Source organism: Phalaenopsis equestris, unplaced genomic scaffold (genome assembly GCF_001263595.1).
Source record: "Phalaenopsis equestris unplaced genomic scaffold, ASM126359v1 Scaffold000088, whole genome shotgun sequence".
NCBI classification, from domain to species: domain Eukaryota; kingdom Viridiplantae; phylum Streptophyta; class Magnoliopsida; order Asparagales; family Orchidaceae; genus Phalaenopsis; species Phalaenopsis equestris.
In genome coordinates, this window is record NW_018164530.1 from 522,574 (window position 1) to 538,251 (window position 15,678).

The window sequence follows — 15,678 nt, forward strand, 5'->3', positions numbered from 1 at the left end:
TTTACATAATTAATTATTAGTTAAAGTAAATGCTTGTTTTCTATGTACTTTGAGCCTTTGAATATTCATTTCTTTTTAATTTAATATTTATCATTATATATTTCATTTGATAAATCATGTTATATCATTCTAAAATTGTCATACTGTCTCTTATGATTAGTCATTATTTACTTACTAGCATATCAAACTGTTTTAAAGATTTAATCAGCTCGGGATTTGATAAATCTGAATTTACAAAATTTATTAAATCATATTTTATCTAAATCCCACTTACAGTCAAAACAGTTCTTGTGAATCGATGGATTTAGTAAATTTGGGAGGAACCAAGAGAAAAAATGGCACGAAAAGGCTTATCTTCTTCATTGATATCTGGGAGCAGAGAGGAAGGATAAGAAATACGAAAGAAATGAGTTTTGGTTCTCGATAAGTGCGATCCCCTCATTTACTTACCAACCGGCACTAATGGCAACTATATGGTGAACGTTCGTTCAAGAAAGCAATAGTTTTGGGTGAAACTAGCTAAGGGAGTGACATAAGCAAAAGTTTTGGGCTGAGATGGAAACTTTTGGGCAAAATCAGAAGAAGGGGAGGATGTGAGGGCAAAGGAATAGGAAGATAAGTTTATTTAACTTATATTTTTTTTAATTTATTAATAAATAATAAATAATTTATATATTATCAAATTAATTATAATTAGATAAATTTATATGTAATTGTCTAATATTTAATTAATAAATAACAAAAATTTTAAATTTTAAATTATTTAATAAAATTCTAAATAATTTTAAATTTACATAATTAATAATTGATTAATGTTAATTTATTGATTAAAAAGTAATTAGTTTTAAAAATAATTATCAATTTATATAACTAATGATTAATTAGTGTAAATGTTTTTTTACATATTTTGAGACTTTTCATGCTCGTTTATATCTTTTTTATTTAATAATTATCTTTGGTTGTTCAATAAATCTTGATAAATTTATGTTAAATTCTTGTAAAGCTGTCAAATAGTTTTTTTTGATTTATCAAAATTTATTTAATAACATATCAAACGGGTTTCAGGATCTAACTACCACATAATTTAATAAATTTTGATTTGCAAGATTTACTAAGTCTTATTTAAACTAAATCTTACTTGCAACCCAATTAACAACCCCTCTGGTGTGGTTAGTGGCAGGGGTGCCAAGATGGCACCATCATACTATTTGGGGTGTTTGGCACGTCAGTGCATTCGACTTATTCTCCCGTTCCTCGGTGAGCTACGTTGCATGGTATTGTCAAAATTTATTTCAAGCTTTACCCGTTTGCTAATTTGAATAGGATGTATTATATCCACGATAGACCTTAATAGAGCATCATACTTTCTATTTTTATGTCTTCTTTGTGTGTTTATGGCTCATTTTATCTTGGTTAATCTTCGATTTTATGCATCGCTACAGTTGAGGTGCATCAATATTTGTATTTTTTGTTCCCTATCTCTCTACGAGTGAGCTTGCTTTATCGTTTGTCTTCATGTGACCTTACATATGTTTCATTTTTGGTGATTTTGTGTGCAATAGTCTTATGAGATGTTGTGTATGAGATTTTAGGATATCAAGTTGCTATGGTTTCTTAGTCGTTCGTTGTTTGCTTTGTTGAGCCTTTGATGTTGCTCGTAATATTCAATTGCAAAACTTTGGATCGAATTTGATAATACCTTAATTTTTTTTCGGCATATCACATAGTTCAGACGTATTTGTATTTCTTACACCTAAATGCCCCATCATTGCATAGCATTATAAGAAATTTAAGAGGGATTAAACAGGACATTTTGAGCACACCACATAATTATGATACATTTGCATATCCAACACTAAAAATGCCACACTATTGCGTAGTTTTTGTCAAAAGAAATGTGAGATGCTTGAATAGATAATTTCAAACAGACCACATAATTTTTACGTATTTACATTTTTAACAACTAAATGTCGCACTAGTGCATGGCATTGTAAGAAAATATGGAGGGTTTAACTAAAAAAAAAAACATACCTCGCCATTTTGATTTATTTACATATCTAACACCTAAAAGTCACATTATTACGAGAAAATATGGAGGGTTTAAACAGAGAATTTTGGGCATTGCAGGCTATTTATGAATTTCATACGTGTCGCTTTGTGTTGATTCTTAGATGATTAGCTTACATATATCGCATGTATAGAAGGGTGATATAGTTTATATTTCAGGAACAATTGTAACACATCTTATGCACAGTTGAACTAATAAAATAGACACACGGTCTCACCCGCAATAGCTTATTTTGTAGTTGTTGCTTGGTTGCTTCTTCAAACAGTTGCACTACCCCCAAACTAGTCCTCAGATCACAATTAGGTTGCTGCATCATTTTGCTTAATTTCAACATGGCATGCTCGTTTCCATTATATTGTTCTCCTGTTCTTCGAAGCCCATCTTTCCACTTTCACTAAACTCTTCACGTGCAATCACTTTGTATACCCTAAGCGTGCTCGACTCAAACAGGTCTTTGGTTGGTTGTTTAATGGTGCCTTATAAAATAAATACATAAAAATCAAGAATTAAAAATGTTTGGTACGGTATAAAATTAAAATATTATAGATTTACAAGGCACTAAACATTTACCATAATATTGTTTTGCCATGTAAGATATTTTCTCTCAAATCAAGTGGAAAGAATTAGACCCTGTTTTGGGAGCTTCCTCCTACAAAATCATTTGTCTCCATTGACTTCATGTTTTGATAATGTCTATCTCTCTCTTCCTCTCTCCTTACAACATGGGATATAACTATAAGTACTTCTCAAAGGTTACCATAGAAGACTAGAGAGTGGTTGAAACCCTAAACTATAATCCAAACCAAATATTCACTCCTTTGGTTTTGTATGCTTGATTTTAATTCTTAGTACTTTTTATGTTAAGTTGATTGGAGCTAGGTTATTAGGTTTGAATTTGAGTTTCCATACGGTTGGATATGCCTTTAAGCAGCCCATTGGCATTAGAGACATAGATTTTTTACTTTGGCATTCTTCAATCCTTTCAAATATTTTTGAAAGTCCAATTCCAGCTCTTTCCATTGTCTGAGGAGAACGTGCTTGGTTTAGTGTTCATTTTTAATCATGATTGATTTAATTTAAAAAAAATGTAAAACATGATTAATATTAAAATTAAATACAACAAGTTTAAAACAAATTCTCTTAATTCAAAATACAAATATAAAATTTAAAATTAATAAAGTTAAAAGTCATAAAATAAATTTAAATAAAATCTTTAAAAATTTTAATAATAAAATAACAATAATCGCATAAATCACATTCAAACTCATCAAATAATAATAATAATAAAATTAACATTAGAATGCAGATCAGATCACGTAAAATTTATATAAATCAAATGAAATAAATTATAAAAATCCATAACTAATTCAACACATTAATTAATTTTAAAAGTGTAATAAATTTGTGAAAAAGCCAATCCACTTTTTGATAACTTAAAACTCCAAACCTTAAGGTCAATCTCAAGCCCACATTTAAGATCCACAAATCAACCTAATGACGCTCTATTGGATAACACAATATTCATTCAACCCAATCAGCTCAAGGCAAGCTTGGCTCACTTCTACAGACTTTGTTGAAGCCTACCCGAGCACAAACATGGCACGTTCCTATCGGCGACACACCAATTCTGATCATCTTATTTGACAACCTCTCAATGCATCTTTCCTCTGACCTTGACCAACTACAATGACTCCATTTCTCCCCATGGATTCTTGCCATGGAAGCTACCTGAGCACCCATTTATCAACTTCCTATTGTCAACACACCAAATTTGACCTTCCACTTAGCAATTCCTCACCAGCCCTTCTCATTTGACTGATACATCAACTTCTTGAAATAGACAGATTGCGCACAAAGCAATGCTTGGGGCAATTGAGGTTTAAACTAGGCAATCGAAACCTATAAATCCTAAAGAGCCTATATTGCATTGGTGATTACCAGACAAACCACATAAATAAATTGTGAAATTCATTTTAAGCATGCAAATGTGCAATAAAAAACATAAAAAACGAGCCAAATCAAAACAATAAGAAAAGATAAATGTTGTTGGGTTCATAACATATTCTAGAAAAGAAAAATACAGTCAAACTCCACAAATACATTCTCAGTCATAAATCTATACATCAATATCAAATACGAAATTAAGATACGGGACATGAGTTGCTGCTCCTAGTCCCCAGCCACATGATTTCCAGGCCAAAACACTTCAAAATTTGTGTTTGTATCTTATTTCTGCTACAAGATTCTCATAAGAAATCTAAAAAGTACATAGAAATATTTAAAAAACCTTAACCTACACGAAAATATGTTAGATCAAAAGGCTATTTACGTGCATCGTGTCCAAGCCATGCTTAGTGGGGGAGTTAAACAACACCTGCAATCAAAAGTTAGCGTGTAAATCATCACAAGCTCCCCCTTTTTTTTGTATCTATGTGTGTGCATATATATAACATGACTCCCTGCTGAAGACCAACCGAGAACTATAACATGCATATTAAACATCGACAGACAATGCTTGACTATAAAAAACAATCCAACTGAGAAATATAACCAAAGTTGTTGAAAATATTACCCAACATCATAATCCTAGCCTAACATCAATATAACGAAAAGTGTCTTAACCAACATCTAAATGTTTAGGGTAAAGTCTCCGATTATCGTATGACTTCGATGAAGTCCCCACACCGACCACATTCTAAAGATCTAAGAGATCCAGAGCATATCACAAGAAATGGGTGACATTTAAGGTTGGTGGTCTCACATATGGCCCAACAAATATAAATTTTAAATTAAGGCGGATAACATTTATAGTAGCAAAAATATCCATTTTTTATACTTTAAAACAACAGGCCATAAAATGCGGGTCTGTGTTGCATGTGATGTACTATAGTCCTTTTCTCGTTAGCACAATCATACTATTTGCTACTTATGATACAGAAACTCACATTGCTCACTGAGATATCCTCGTGGGCAACACCCGTTTGGGTGTTACGACCAACAGGCGAGTTATTAACTTAACGAGTAGGATAAGTCATTAAGGTAAATGAGAAAACATACAAATATGCAAAAAAAAAAACCCACAATGCGATTTTTCAACTGAAGCACAAAATAATCACAACAGTCGCCTAAAAGGGTGAAGCACACAAAATGCAAATTAATGCAAAAATACTTACATGCAACTTGACACACACAAAATAGGATGTTCCAACAAAACAGACTACCTATGGAAAGAAATTACACCTGCCCGAAGGACCCAGGGCGCCATGCAACACGCAATCACTAGCTATGGGTGAATTTTCATCGATTAAGAAGATAAATATAATGAGGATTTATACCTTATCCAAGAGACGCTCGTAGAACACACATACAAACATGCAACACTTGCAACACACATACGAGAGAAGTCAAGCAAACGACATGAGATAGACATATGATAAATCCAAGCACATAACATATAAGTTACACTCAAATGACAAACATACAAGAATGCTAAGTGTCAAATAAACTAAGTGATATGATCCTTACAAGTGAGAATCTCACATTTAGTTGAACACATATTGTGTATCATACAGGTTCAGGGGCTAGGAAGCATGACTCGTACTTAACATAATTTGAAATATTTACGACACTATAGGTAGTGTCGTAGGAAGTGTGGTGAGTGGCTCATATAAGCCACCTCCTGGCAAGTGTGGGTGCTCATCGAGACACCATAAGCGTGACGGTCAAAGAGACACCTCACACGTGGATGCTCAAAAAGACAACTAAACATGCCGCATGCAAAGCACATAAGGTAAACATATCAAACAAGCATAAAGCAAATATGAAAATAAGTGTGCACCGACTGAATGAAGTCATTTGGGGCAGCCAATTGAATTAAAGTAAACGGTCGATCAGGCTGATGCAGCTGATGAAACCAAAGTGAATAGTAAATTTGATTGGGGCGGCCGATCTAATCAAAGTGAATTAGCAATTGGACTAGGGCGATCGTTGAACAAAAGTGAATTGGTGATCTAATCGGGGTGGCCGATCGAACCAAAGGGATTTGGCCACAAATGTAAACTGGTAACCTTGGGGTTTCCCTGAGACAAAATTTGTTAATCAATTGGCGTATGACTGTGTCGATTAGTGTCGGTGGGCTAACTTACTCAGGGCAAGTGACCAAACCCACAGTAAAACCACAAAAATAACCAATCAAAAGGCAGATGACCTAACTGACTGGTATTGTTGGGTTAATCGGACTATCCGATGACGGGTAATCGATTGATCCAGGCGATACCACGAGGTCTGTTAGGCTCACTTTGTGCGAGCGACCAAACCTACATCACCAAGCAAAATCTAATTCTATGGTTGAATAAGAAAGAAAAAACAAAGGTTGATGAGGTTACACTATTGCAGTGATTGATAAAAGTGCATTCATTTCTCAGGAAGAAGCTCTTTTTGTCATAAAGAGATTCTGAAGACGCTCTAAGTATTTTCCTATACTCCCCTCGAGTGATAAAGCTCTCATCACAAGGAGTTTTCCAGCACCAACACAACACTACGCTTCGCTCTTAGTCTATGTTTCTCGAACCAAGTTAGTGTCGAGAAACAAAATGTGTGAGGAAGATGAAGGAAGGATAATGGAGAAGAGGAGGAGGAAGAAGAAGCAGAAAAGAGAAGCCAACTCTCCAAAACTTTCCAAGAACTCCCATGATCGCTTCTGAAGTTCTCAGCTTCTTGGACCAAGATGATGAACGATAAAGAAAATGCAAGAAGAGAAAGAAGAAAGAAACAAAGAAGATGAAGAAAACTAAGGATGAAGAAGCTCTCCAAGAACTCTCTAAAACTCTCACTCAGCTTTCCGTGATTGTTCGTGGCTCTCCCCAAGTGAAATGAGCATGATATCTCCCCAGATCTCCACAAGTATTTCTCTACTGTTTTTAAAGTGATTAATATTTTCATTATAAAATGCTAAAAAAAAGCTTTCTGGGTCATGTTTTGTTGGAAATAGTTGAATGGGTGCTAGAAAGAATTTTAATGTAATTATTTTCTGAGTTAGGATTTGTTTCAAAATTTTCCGGCACAAGGTACGCATAAAAAATATAATCAGCTACATGCTTTCTTTTGTCTTATTATTTTCTGACATAAAACTATTATAAATTTTACTTTTTACACTTATACTTGTCAAATATTTTATATAACATGAGAAATACCACCATTATAACTTTTAAAAAGTGACATCTCTTCACTTAGAGCTGGATTTTTTTATTCCAGTTGTCATGTGTGTATTCCTGCATTACCTAGAGCTAAATTTGTTATTATAACGGCTCATCCTGTTAACCATTTGCTGGGTTCCAATTCCAGCTCCACCATGCTTTCATGGACCTCACCAAAAGCACAGATTCTTATTCCGCTGTTGTTTGCCTAGCCCAACTACTATTAGATGGCTTGTTCTTTCCATTTCTCCCCTTTATAAGTTTCAATTTATTTAGTTTTTGCCTGCTATACATTAGCAATTTTGAGGTATCGAACTCAGCTGCTTAATATTATGTTGGGGCATTTACATACATACCAATCTATAAGAAATCTGGGTTGCAGGTTAGATGAGATTTAGCAAGAGCTGTAGGTTGAGATGGACCAACTATCTCAGGCCAGGAATCAAGCGTGGTAACTTCACAGATCAGAAGGAGAAGCTCATAATTCATCTTCAAGCACTCCTTGGAAACAGGTAATTAGTTAACAATTTTATTAGAATCCCTTTAATCATCTACTCTTATTAATTAGCATATGTCTTTTGATTGATTTATTTTACTTTTAGATTTATATGTCACTTTAATTACAGTGAAATAATTCTTATGAACAGTTTAAATTTTTTTTTAGTAAAGTGGCCTGCTCTTTATTATTTAGATAGCACCCAAAACTCATACTTAATTAGGCCTAATTATAAATTTTTAAAAAAATTATGGCATTCATGTGCATTTATCTTGTTTATATATACTCGCCCTTTCTTTTAACTAATCATATTTTTATATTACCTTATTTACTCTTTTGTGCCATTAATAATAATAAAAATAAAAAACAGGTTACTCTGTCAGCTTGCATTTTAATATAAATATTTTTTACTATTATGCTTATTTTTTTACTATTATGACATTAATTGCATTGAAAACAATTGTTATCATTCAAAGAAATACAATTATTTATTATCAATGAGGCAAAGTTATTTTTGTTGCACTTAATATTACCGAGTATGCAATTTATTTAGTTAGGATTGATTTCCAAAACTGAAAACTTTAAACTCAAAATACCTTTTATTTTAACATGATTGTTGATATTTATTCACATAGTTGGGCAGCAATAGCCTCGTATCTACCAGAAAGAATAGATAATGATATCAAGAACTACTGAAACACTCATCTAATGAAGAAGTTGATGAAACTTCAATTTTCCGGCAAGGATGGGGGCCGCACGATCAACTCATTCATCTCTAACAACCACCATCAATCTATCTCCAAGGGCCAACGGGAGATGAGGCTTCGAACCAACATTCACATGGCCAAATAAGCTCTCTCAGAATCCTTATCTTTGGACGCCATGAATCTTGAATCACCTTCTCCTCCCTCCCTCTATCCGACCACCACCACCACCACCATCTGCACCTATGCTTTTAGCAAAAAAAAACATCTCCAAGTTGCTTAAAAATTGAATGAAGAGCACTCATAACTCAAGAAGCAGGGCTGGCTTGGGCTCTATGACCAATGTGTGCTCCGATTCTCAAGCATTAGTTGATCAGTTTGGTTTCAGGCCAGTGAAGATTGAGTTGAATGGAGTTGTCTTGAAGGACGAGAGTAAAGAGTGACAAAGAGGCTAAAAATTATCTATGTTTTATGTTTATTTTTTGGTATTTCAGGGATGGTTGATCCCTTTTGTATAGTATTTTGATTTGATAGCGGATGTTGCATACCTGAGAATTTGAACATAGATCAACTCCAAAATTTAAGGAAAAACGCCGGTTTCAATTATCTTTAACCTGCAAACACTTCTAGTTCTTAATTTGATGTGTTTTTATGTCATACTGCACCCCTTCATTTGTTTTTTGGAAGATTTACATACATACGACGAAATTCCTATGTATTTACATATCTAACACATAAACTTCAATTTTTACATGTACACAACCTTACTTATCCATAAAAAGGTAAATTCCACGTTTTAGAAGAAAAAAATAATGGTTTATATGGAAGTAGTAGTTGCGGGTTTATAAGACGTTCATATTTAATAGTGAAGTATTATATCTTCTAAACTAATAAACTTTGTGATGGTTACACGTGTTGATATTTTCCTAATTTGAAACTTGTATGTCATACTTAATATCGATTGTATGTAAAACACTTATACACTTTAACATCGATTATATGTAAAATATTTGTTATCTGATGGTTGAAACAAAACAAAATATATATTCCAAAAATACAATAAGTGCAATTTTTTAGATGGAAATTCACTAATAATTAATGATTAATTCATTAATTTTCAATTAATCATAATAAAACAAATTTATATATTGTTATTTAATGATCAATTAATTAAATTATAAATATATTTTTATGTTCTTAATTATTTGATAAAAATAGAAACATTCTCAATAATTAAAACAACTTAATTATTTATTAATATAAATTTATTGTTTAAGAAATAATTTGTTTAGCATAAAAAATTATTTTATATTCTGTTTTAATGAAGATGAGCAAAACGTTCATTTTTTGTAGAAACAACTGCTTCACAATTGTTCACACACAACTGCAATAAACAAACAATCAACTTTCCGGCAGCAGCTTCCTGGGGCAGCGCAGCTGCACCTGCCCCAAACAAACATTTAAGCTACGTAACAAGACTTGAAATGCCCTCCCCAAGCAAAAACAACATTCCGAGCGCATCAACACTGTCCGTTCTGCCATCCGAAGGGCCTACTTTGTTCGCACTAGGTTGAACAAAATTTTATGCATTTACATATATAATATCTACAGATAGATATTTACATTTGTAACAAATTTGCCTCACAAATCTATGCATTAAAAGATGAATTTCAATTACAATGAAGGGTTGTTATTAAAGATTTGAGTTGTATATGTATATGCATGTATGTGTGATTATGGGCGAATATAAATGCCCGGGGCCAACACTTTTTTGGCTTTGTTTCCGTTTGACTGCTCGCCAGGGAAAATATTTGTGCACGTCCAATTGCACGCAACGTTACATACGTCAGATGTTATTCAGAGGGTACATAGACATTATATTCATTTATACCTCCTATAAACTCCTTATAACTTACCCGTACTTACGGAACTATAAAAACACAAAAAAATATTTGTAGATTAGAGGTAAGTTATGGATAGGTTACAAGAAAGTTATAAGAAGGTATAACGCGAATATAACCCCGTCTACGCTCAGCAACCTCTTGAGTTACACAGCGCGCACAATTACTTTTCCTCCAAAAGAGGTTCGTATAGGGCCCTAGCTATCGGATACTAATTATTACCTCCAAAAAATATTACCTCAGCATCAATACTCGAATAATGAGATAAAATGTGGTGTCTAACTATCGGAGTACTGACGAGCCCTAGCTTATTTGACGGCCCAGCGCCGTCGGACACCCCTTTCCAGCGAATCATTCTACAGGCCACGCAGTTCAGAAGATAACTAGCGCTTCATGCGTGTCCTTGCAATAATTTTTCGGCTTCCACAGAGTTTCAGAAGAAAGTAGGTTTACGGTGGTCGCGCAGTCTCAAGGAAAAAATGGCCGTTGTGTCGGATACGAAAACCCCTAACTTACGATGTCTGAAGGCGGCCTTTCTTGCCATGGAGCCATCCAACTGCTTAATTTCATTAGCCAGGTACCTTTATTTCATTTTCCTTCGTCAATACCAGGCAGTTTCTTGTGTTCCGGTTAGTTCAGTGCATGAGATATTTCAATCTAACTTGGCATCTTCGAGAGTACGAGGTCACAACCAAGGCTAGGCTCACAGATAAAAACAAACAGAAATTGCCCGTCTTAGACGGAGTTATGTAAAGTTTGCTTTCCATATTGTTTTTTGAAGTTCCTTAAACAAATAAATCATGGATTTGGCCACGTCGCTAGAAACGGTCTTTGGAAGACTGACTGTACAGCTTAAGTGTTTTAAGCATTGGAGAAATTGAAGGAATCATTAATTGTGCCCCAAGGAATAAAATTTTTGATTTTCAAAATAAGTTTCAAAAGAAAAAGTAAATAGAATTATGCTCCAAATGTGCATGGGTGACCAAGGGACCAAAGAATCTTCCATTGAGATGTGTGAGGGACGGTGAAGCAGGCTCTAATCATATGAAACACAAACATGGCACAACAATGATATAATGACACATTTTAATTGTATAAAGTTTTGAACTAGTATCTTCAACACGATTTAGGTTCTTAAAAAATATTGTAAATTCAAGTGAGCTTCATAGCATCAGAAAGGCGTGGCATCCTTTTTGTCTTTGTTTCCATCACATGATGTGAAAGAAATTAATCGGGTTAGCGCCGTCATGCTCTTTTATTTTTGGTTTTTTTTTTATTTCTGGATTGATCCAACCGTGTCCATAGTGTCATTGTTTTGTCCCTTTTGTGTCTAATTCTAATTTTATAGTAAAAAATTAGGACACAATTTGTGCCTTGTTGGACATGTTTCAGGGCGTGTTAAAGCTGTGTTCATTTCAGACATGCATTTGTCTTGAATATTAGTGCCATTCTAAAGTATCCAGACACACACACTTTATTATAAGCACAATAGCTTTCCCTTATATTTTTAGTTGTGTATTAGTCCCACATTTAATACATGCAAAGGGCAGGCCCTCTCCCCACTTCTTGAAATACAAAAAGAAGCTGAAGAGATGTGGAAGTGAGAGGAGTATTGGTGTAGAAGACAACCCACTGAAATGATACTTATTGACTTTGGTATCTCTAATTTTTTAATGCAAGTTATCTCATATGTAGGGCTCACTCAAAACATTGTTGACTAGCTTTTTAGGTCGCACAAATGCCTTATTCTCTGGGCAGGAGACTTGACCCACTTAGATGCTTAGCTTAGGGGTGTAAATGAGTCAATTCAACTCATGAGCCACCCTGAGTTTGGCCTATCAAATGACACATCAACCGAGCTTAATTGGCCATGCTTGAGTTTGCGCCAACTTGACTTGTTAGCTTGTGAGTCGGCTCGTTTAACAAATGTTAATATAAAGTGCATTTAATAATATTAGAATGTACTAATTTTAGTGTAAAGTAATAAAAATATTTAAATATTAAAACTTTCTTATTTCTCATTTCTTTAAGGTTTTGAACTAGCACCAGATTGATTCTTACAACATTAGAAAGAATAAAAAACATTTTAGAATGTCATTTATCCTTAACATATGGACACCAAACTTAAAATAAGCTACATGTTTAGTAGTATTTGACTTCCCTTTATAAGATTCCAAGGACGAAATCTTAAATTTTAGGGTGCTTTACCTTCCACAATTTCTCTTGAAAATGCATTCTCCAATGGTTTTGCTCCTTCTTGTAGCTCTTTCATATGAGGATTCAAAAGGTTCTCGCTCTGGGATTAAGATTTGTTCCTTTTTTTTATTATTCTTCTAGCCTCGTACCAAGAGCCCATCTAAGTCCTGCCCTTGGTAGGTTCTGCCCAAGTAACTCCTACCTTGGTATTTCTTTGTTCGACACTTCTCGTCTACGAACCAACCCCACCTTGATGATCCCACACGCTTCTTAGGATGAGCTCTAGAATGGGAACTAGAGGCTTCTTGTCTTTAATCTTGTATAGCTTTCAGGTCTTTTTCCATCAACTCATTGATTTGATGTGTCAGAAACTCTAGTGTAATCCATCAATTTTTTTTGTTATTCCCTATGCCAAAAGGACCTTTTGTAGAGTTTGGGTATGAACTTCACGCTCATCACATTTTTTACGATATTATATTCTTTTAGAATGCAGGTTTCCATATTGTTTTTGAGTTCATACAACTCGTCAAAGACTTTATTTTTATGAGCAATTTATACGAGAATATAATGAATGTATTTTCAGTACTCACATTTCACACTCTATATTTTCTTAGGATTCTCGGGTTAGCGAAAATGACTCAAAGAAAAGGATCCCTGCTTTATGATCACAGAGAGAGAGAGAGAGAAAGGAAGGAGAGAGCGAATCTAATTTTTAGAGAGAGAGAGAACGAGAGAGAGATTTCATCTAACCTCCCTTTTATAAATGAGAGAAAAAAGTAAAATTACATCTCATATGATACTATGCCCATCCACAATGTCTCACTGAGAAGATTGCAATGTGCGTGCGAGGTGGCACAAAAAATTAGGACATACTCATATAATGTAATGTAATGATGGTTTTCTCTCGTGGCGGTGTTGCCCTGGACTAGTTCAACCACTTCGACAGGCGGACTTAGCTCGACCATTTAGAATGGTGGACTCAACTCAACAACTTCAACAGATGGGCTTAGCTCGATCACTTCAACATTTGGAGTTAACTTGACTATTTCAACATGTGAGCTTAGCTAGATTGGCTGATATGGGCTTTTAAGGTAGATTCTGGTATCCTACCCACGTGCAAACCTTCCCTAAATACATATGGCTGTGTTTTTGCTATGCAATTTGCATTTGACAAAATTTTAGTGGCTTAATAAAAAGCCAATACATATGTTTATATATTTCACTGGTATTGCCCTCACATTCTTCAGTTTCTTTTATGTGATTGCCCATTTCTTCAATAGTGCCCTGCTCATTAAATATATTATTTTCTTAGTAGTGCTATCTGATTCAATATGTTCTAATACGTGGCACTTGAAATATTTTATGGCTGGGATGAATTTAGGAACATTTGCTTGCTCCATTTCTTCAACAACACCCTGCTCAGTGAAATAGATCATTCCTCTAGTTGTGCAATCAAATTCAGTATGCCTAAATTCGTGGCAATTGAAATATTTTCTGGTTGGGACAAATTTAGTGGCTTAATAAAAAACCAATATATATATATCACTAGTATTACCCTCACATTCTTCAGTTTTTTTTTATGTGATTGCCCATTTCTTCAATAGTGCCCTGCTCATTGAAATATATTATTTTCTTAGTAGTGCTATCTGATTCAATATGTTCAAATGTGCGGCACTTGAAATATTTTATGGCTGGGACGAATTTAGGAACATTTGCTTCCTCCATTTCTTCAACAACACCCTACTCAGTGAAATAGATTATTCCTCTAGTTGTGCAATCAAATTCGGTATGCCTAAATTCGTGGCAATTGAAATAATTTCTGGTTGGGATAAATTTAGGAATATTAGCTTGTTATTTACTCTGAATTAGTTTATCCCAGGTGGATCGACTTGGATGCTCTTGTCGGTGTACTTTGACAACATGATCCTTGGGTTGAACTTTATTTGTAAGACGTGACAGTCATTCGACAATGTTGTCTCTCCACTTTTGAAGATCTCTGTAAGGAACCGATAAGTACTGGCGCTGCATCTCTTTTTTCATCTTAAATCAGATAGTGTTATTCTCTTTTTCTTCATGTTGTGTAAGCGTTTCAAAATTTTTTACTAAAATAATGCATTCGTCTTTAACTTGCTGACAACTAATTTTATCATTATGTTTGGTGGGATTTCTTGGCACTCGAAGAAAAGTTCCACGGTTTGAAATTACTCGATGAACTCGTCTAGATCTAAGTGGCCATCTTAATGTGGTAAATCACTTTTACTTCAAAATTCTGACTTCTCAAATATTTCAGGTCAAGTCTTCAGGGTAGAGGTTCTTCATCTCTGGCATCTGTATTATAAAAAAGTTTCATTCAATTATTTTGATCTGGCAAGTCATTGTTGTAACTAAGGGTGGCGTGTTCTGATTGCTTGCTTTTGGAGGAAAACAAGCCTGTGTTGCAGTTGGAAGGTTTTCCATTGCATGTCCTTCCTAAAAATCTCTCGGACATCTCTTTGTAGATTTTTGATAAACGACATCGTGTCCTTACCCTTCAACCAAGCTTTCAACTATTATCGCATTTGGTGACATGATTAGGGTTTTGGTCTGGGTTTGTGGAAGAGAGTGTATGGGGTGATGTGGGTGGTAAAGTAAAATTTTGGGCTGGGTATAGGTGGATGTTAGGATAGGCCTAAAGTTAGGTTAGCTCTGATACCGAAGTTAACTTAAACCACAATTGAAAAATCAAATATTATTACTTAAAGCAAATAAACAATTGCAACCAACACACTTGAAAGATAAAATACACAACAAGACACCTGTAAATTTGAAATAATAACGGACACGACATAAACACTCTTACTAGGGTGGATCTCATGGTGATGGTGATGGTCGGCGATGGTTTGGAGAGGCATTAATAAGAGTGTAGGTGGACTGTACATTTAACGGACATCGACAAGGGTGGGCAGCGGGAACAACCTTAGTAGCCTAGAGGAAGTGCTAGAACAACAACTAGGTTGTAGGGATGAGGTTTGATGGCTGGAACAACAATGGACAGTAGGTACTGAGGGAGAGGATGGTTGGATTGGGGTTGGATGACGGGGACATTGGCAAAAGAGCGGTCTGCTTTATGATCACAGAA

General features: G+C 34.6%; 1 protein-coding gene across 6 annotated transcripts in view; it reads left to right on the forward strand.

Moving 5' to 3' along the window:
- The first annotated feature begins 10,657 nt into the window (after positions 1-10,657).
- The window catches only part of LOC110019913 (putative uncharacterized protein DDB_G0277003), a 98,298-nt gene continuing 93,277 nt past the window's right edge, over positions 10,658-15,678 (forward strand). For all 6 annotated transcript variants that reach the window (XM_020717783.1, XM_020717785.1, XM_020717784.1 and 3 more), the window contains exon 1: positions 10,658-10,941. In XM_020717783.1, coding sequence (XP_020573442.1) covers positions 10,844-10,941 — 98 coding nt within the window. In that variant the 5' untranslated portion in view covers positions 10,658-10,843. The remainder of the gene's footprint in view (positions 10,942-15,678) is intronic.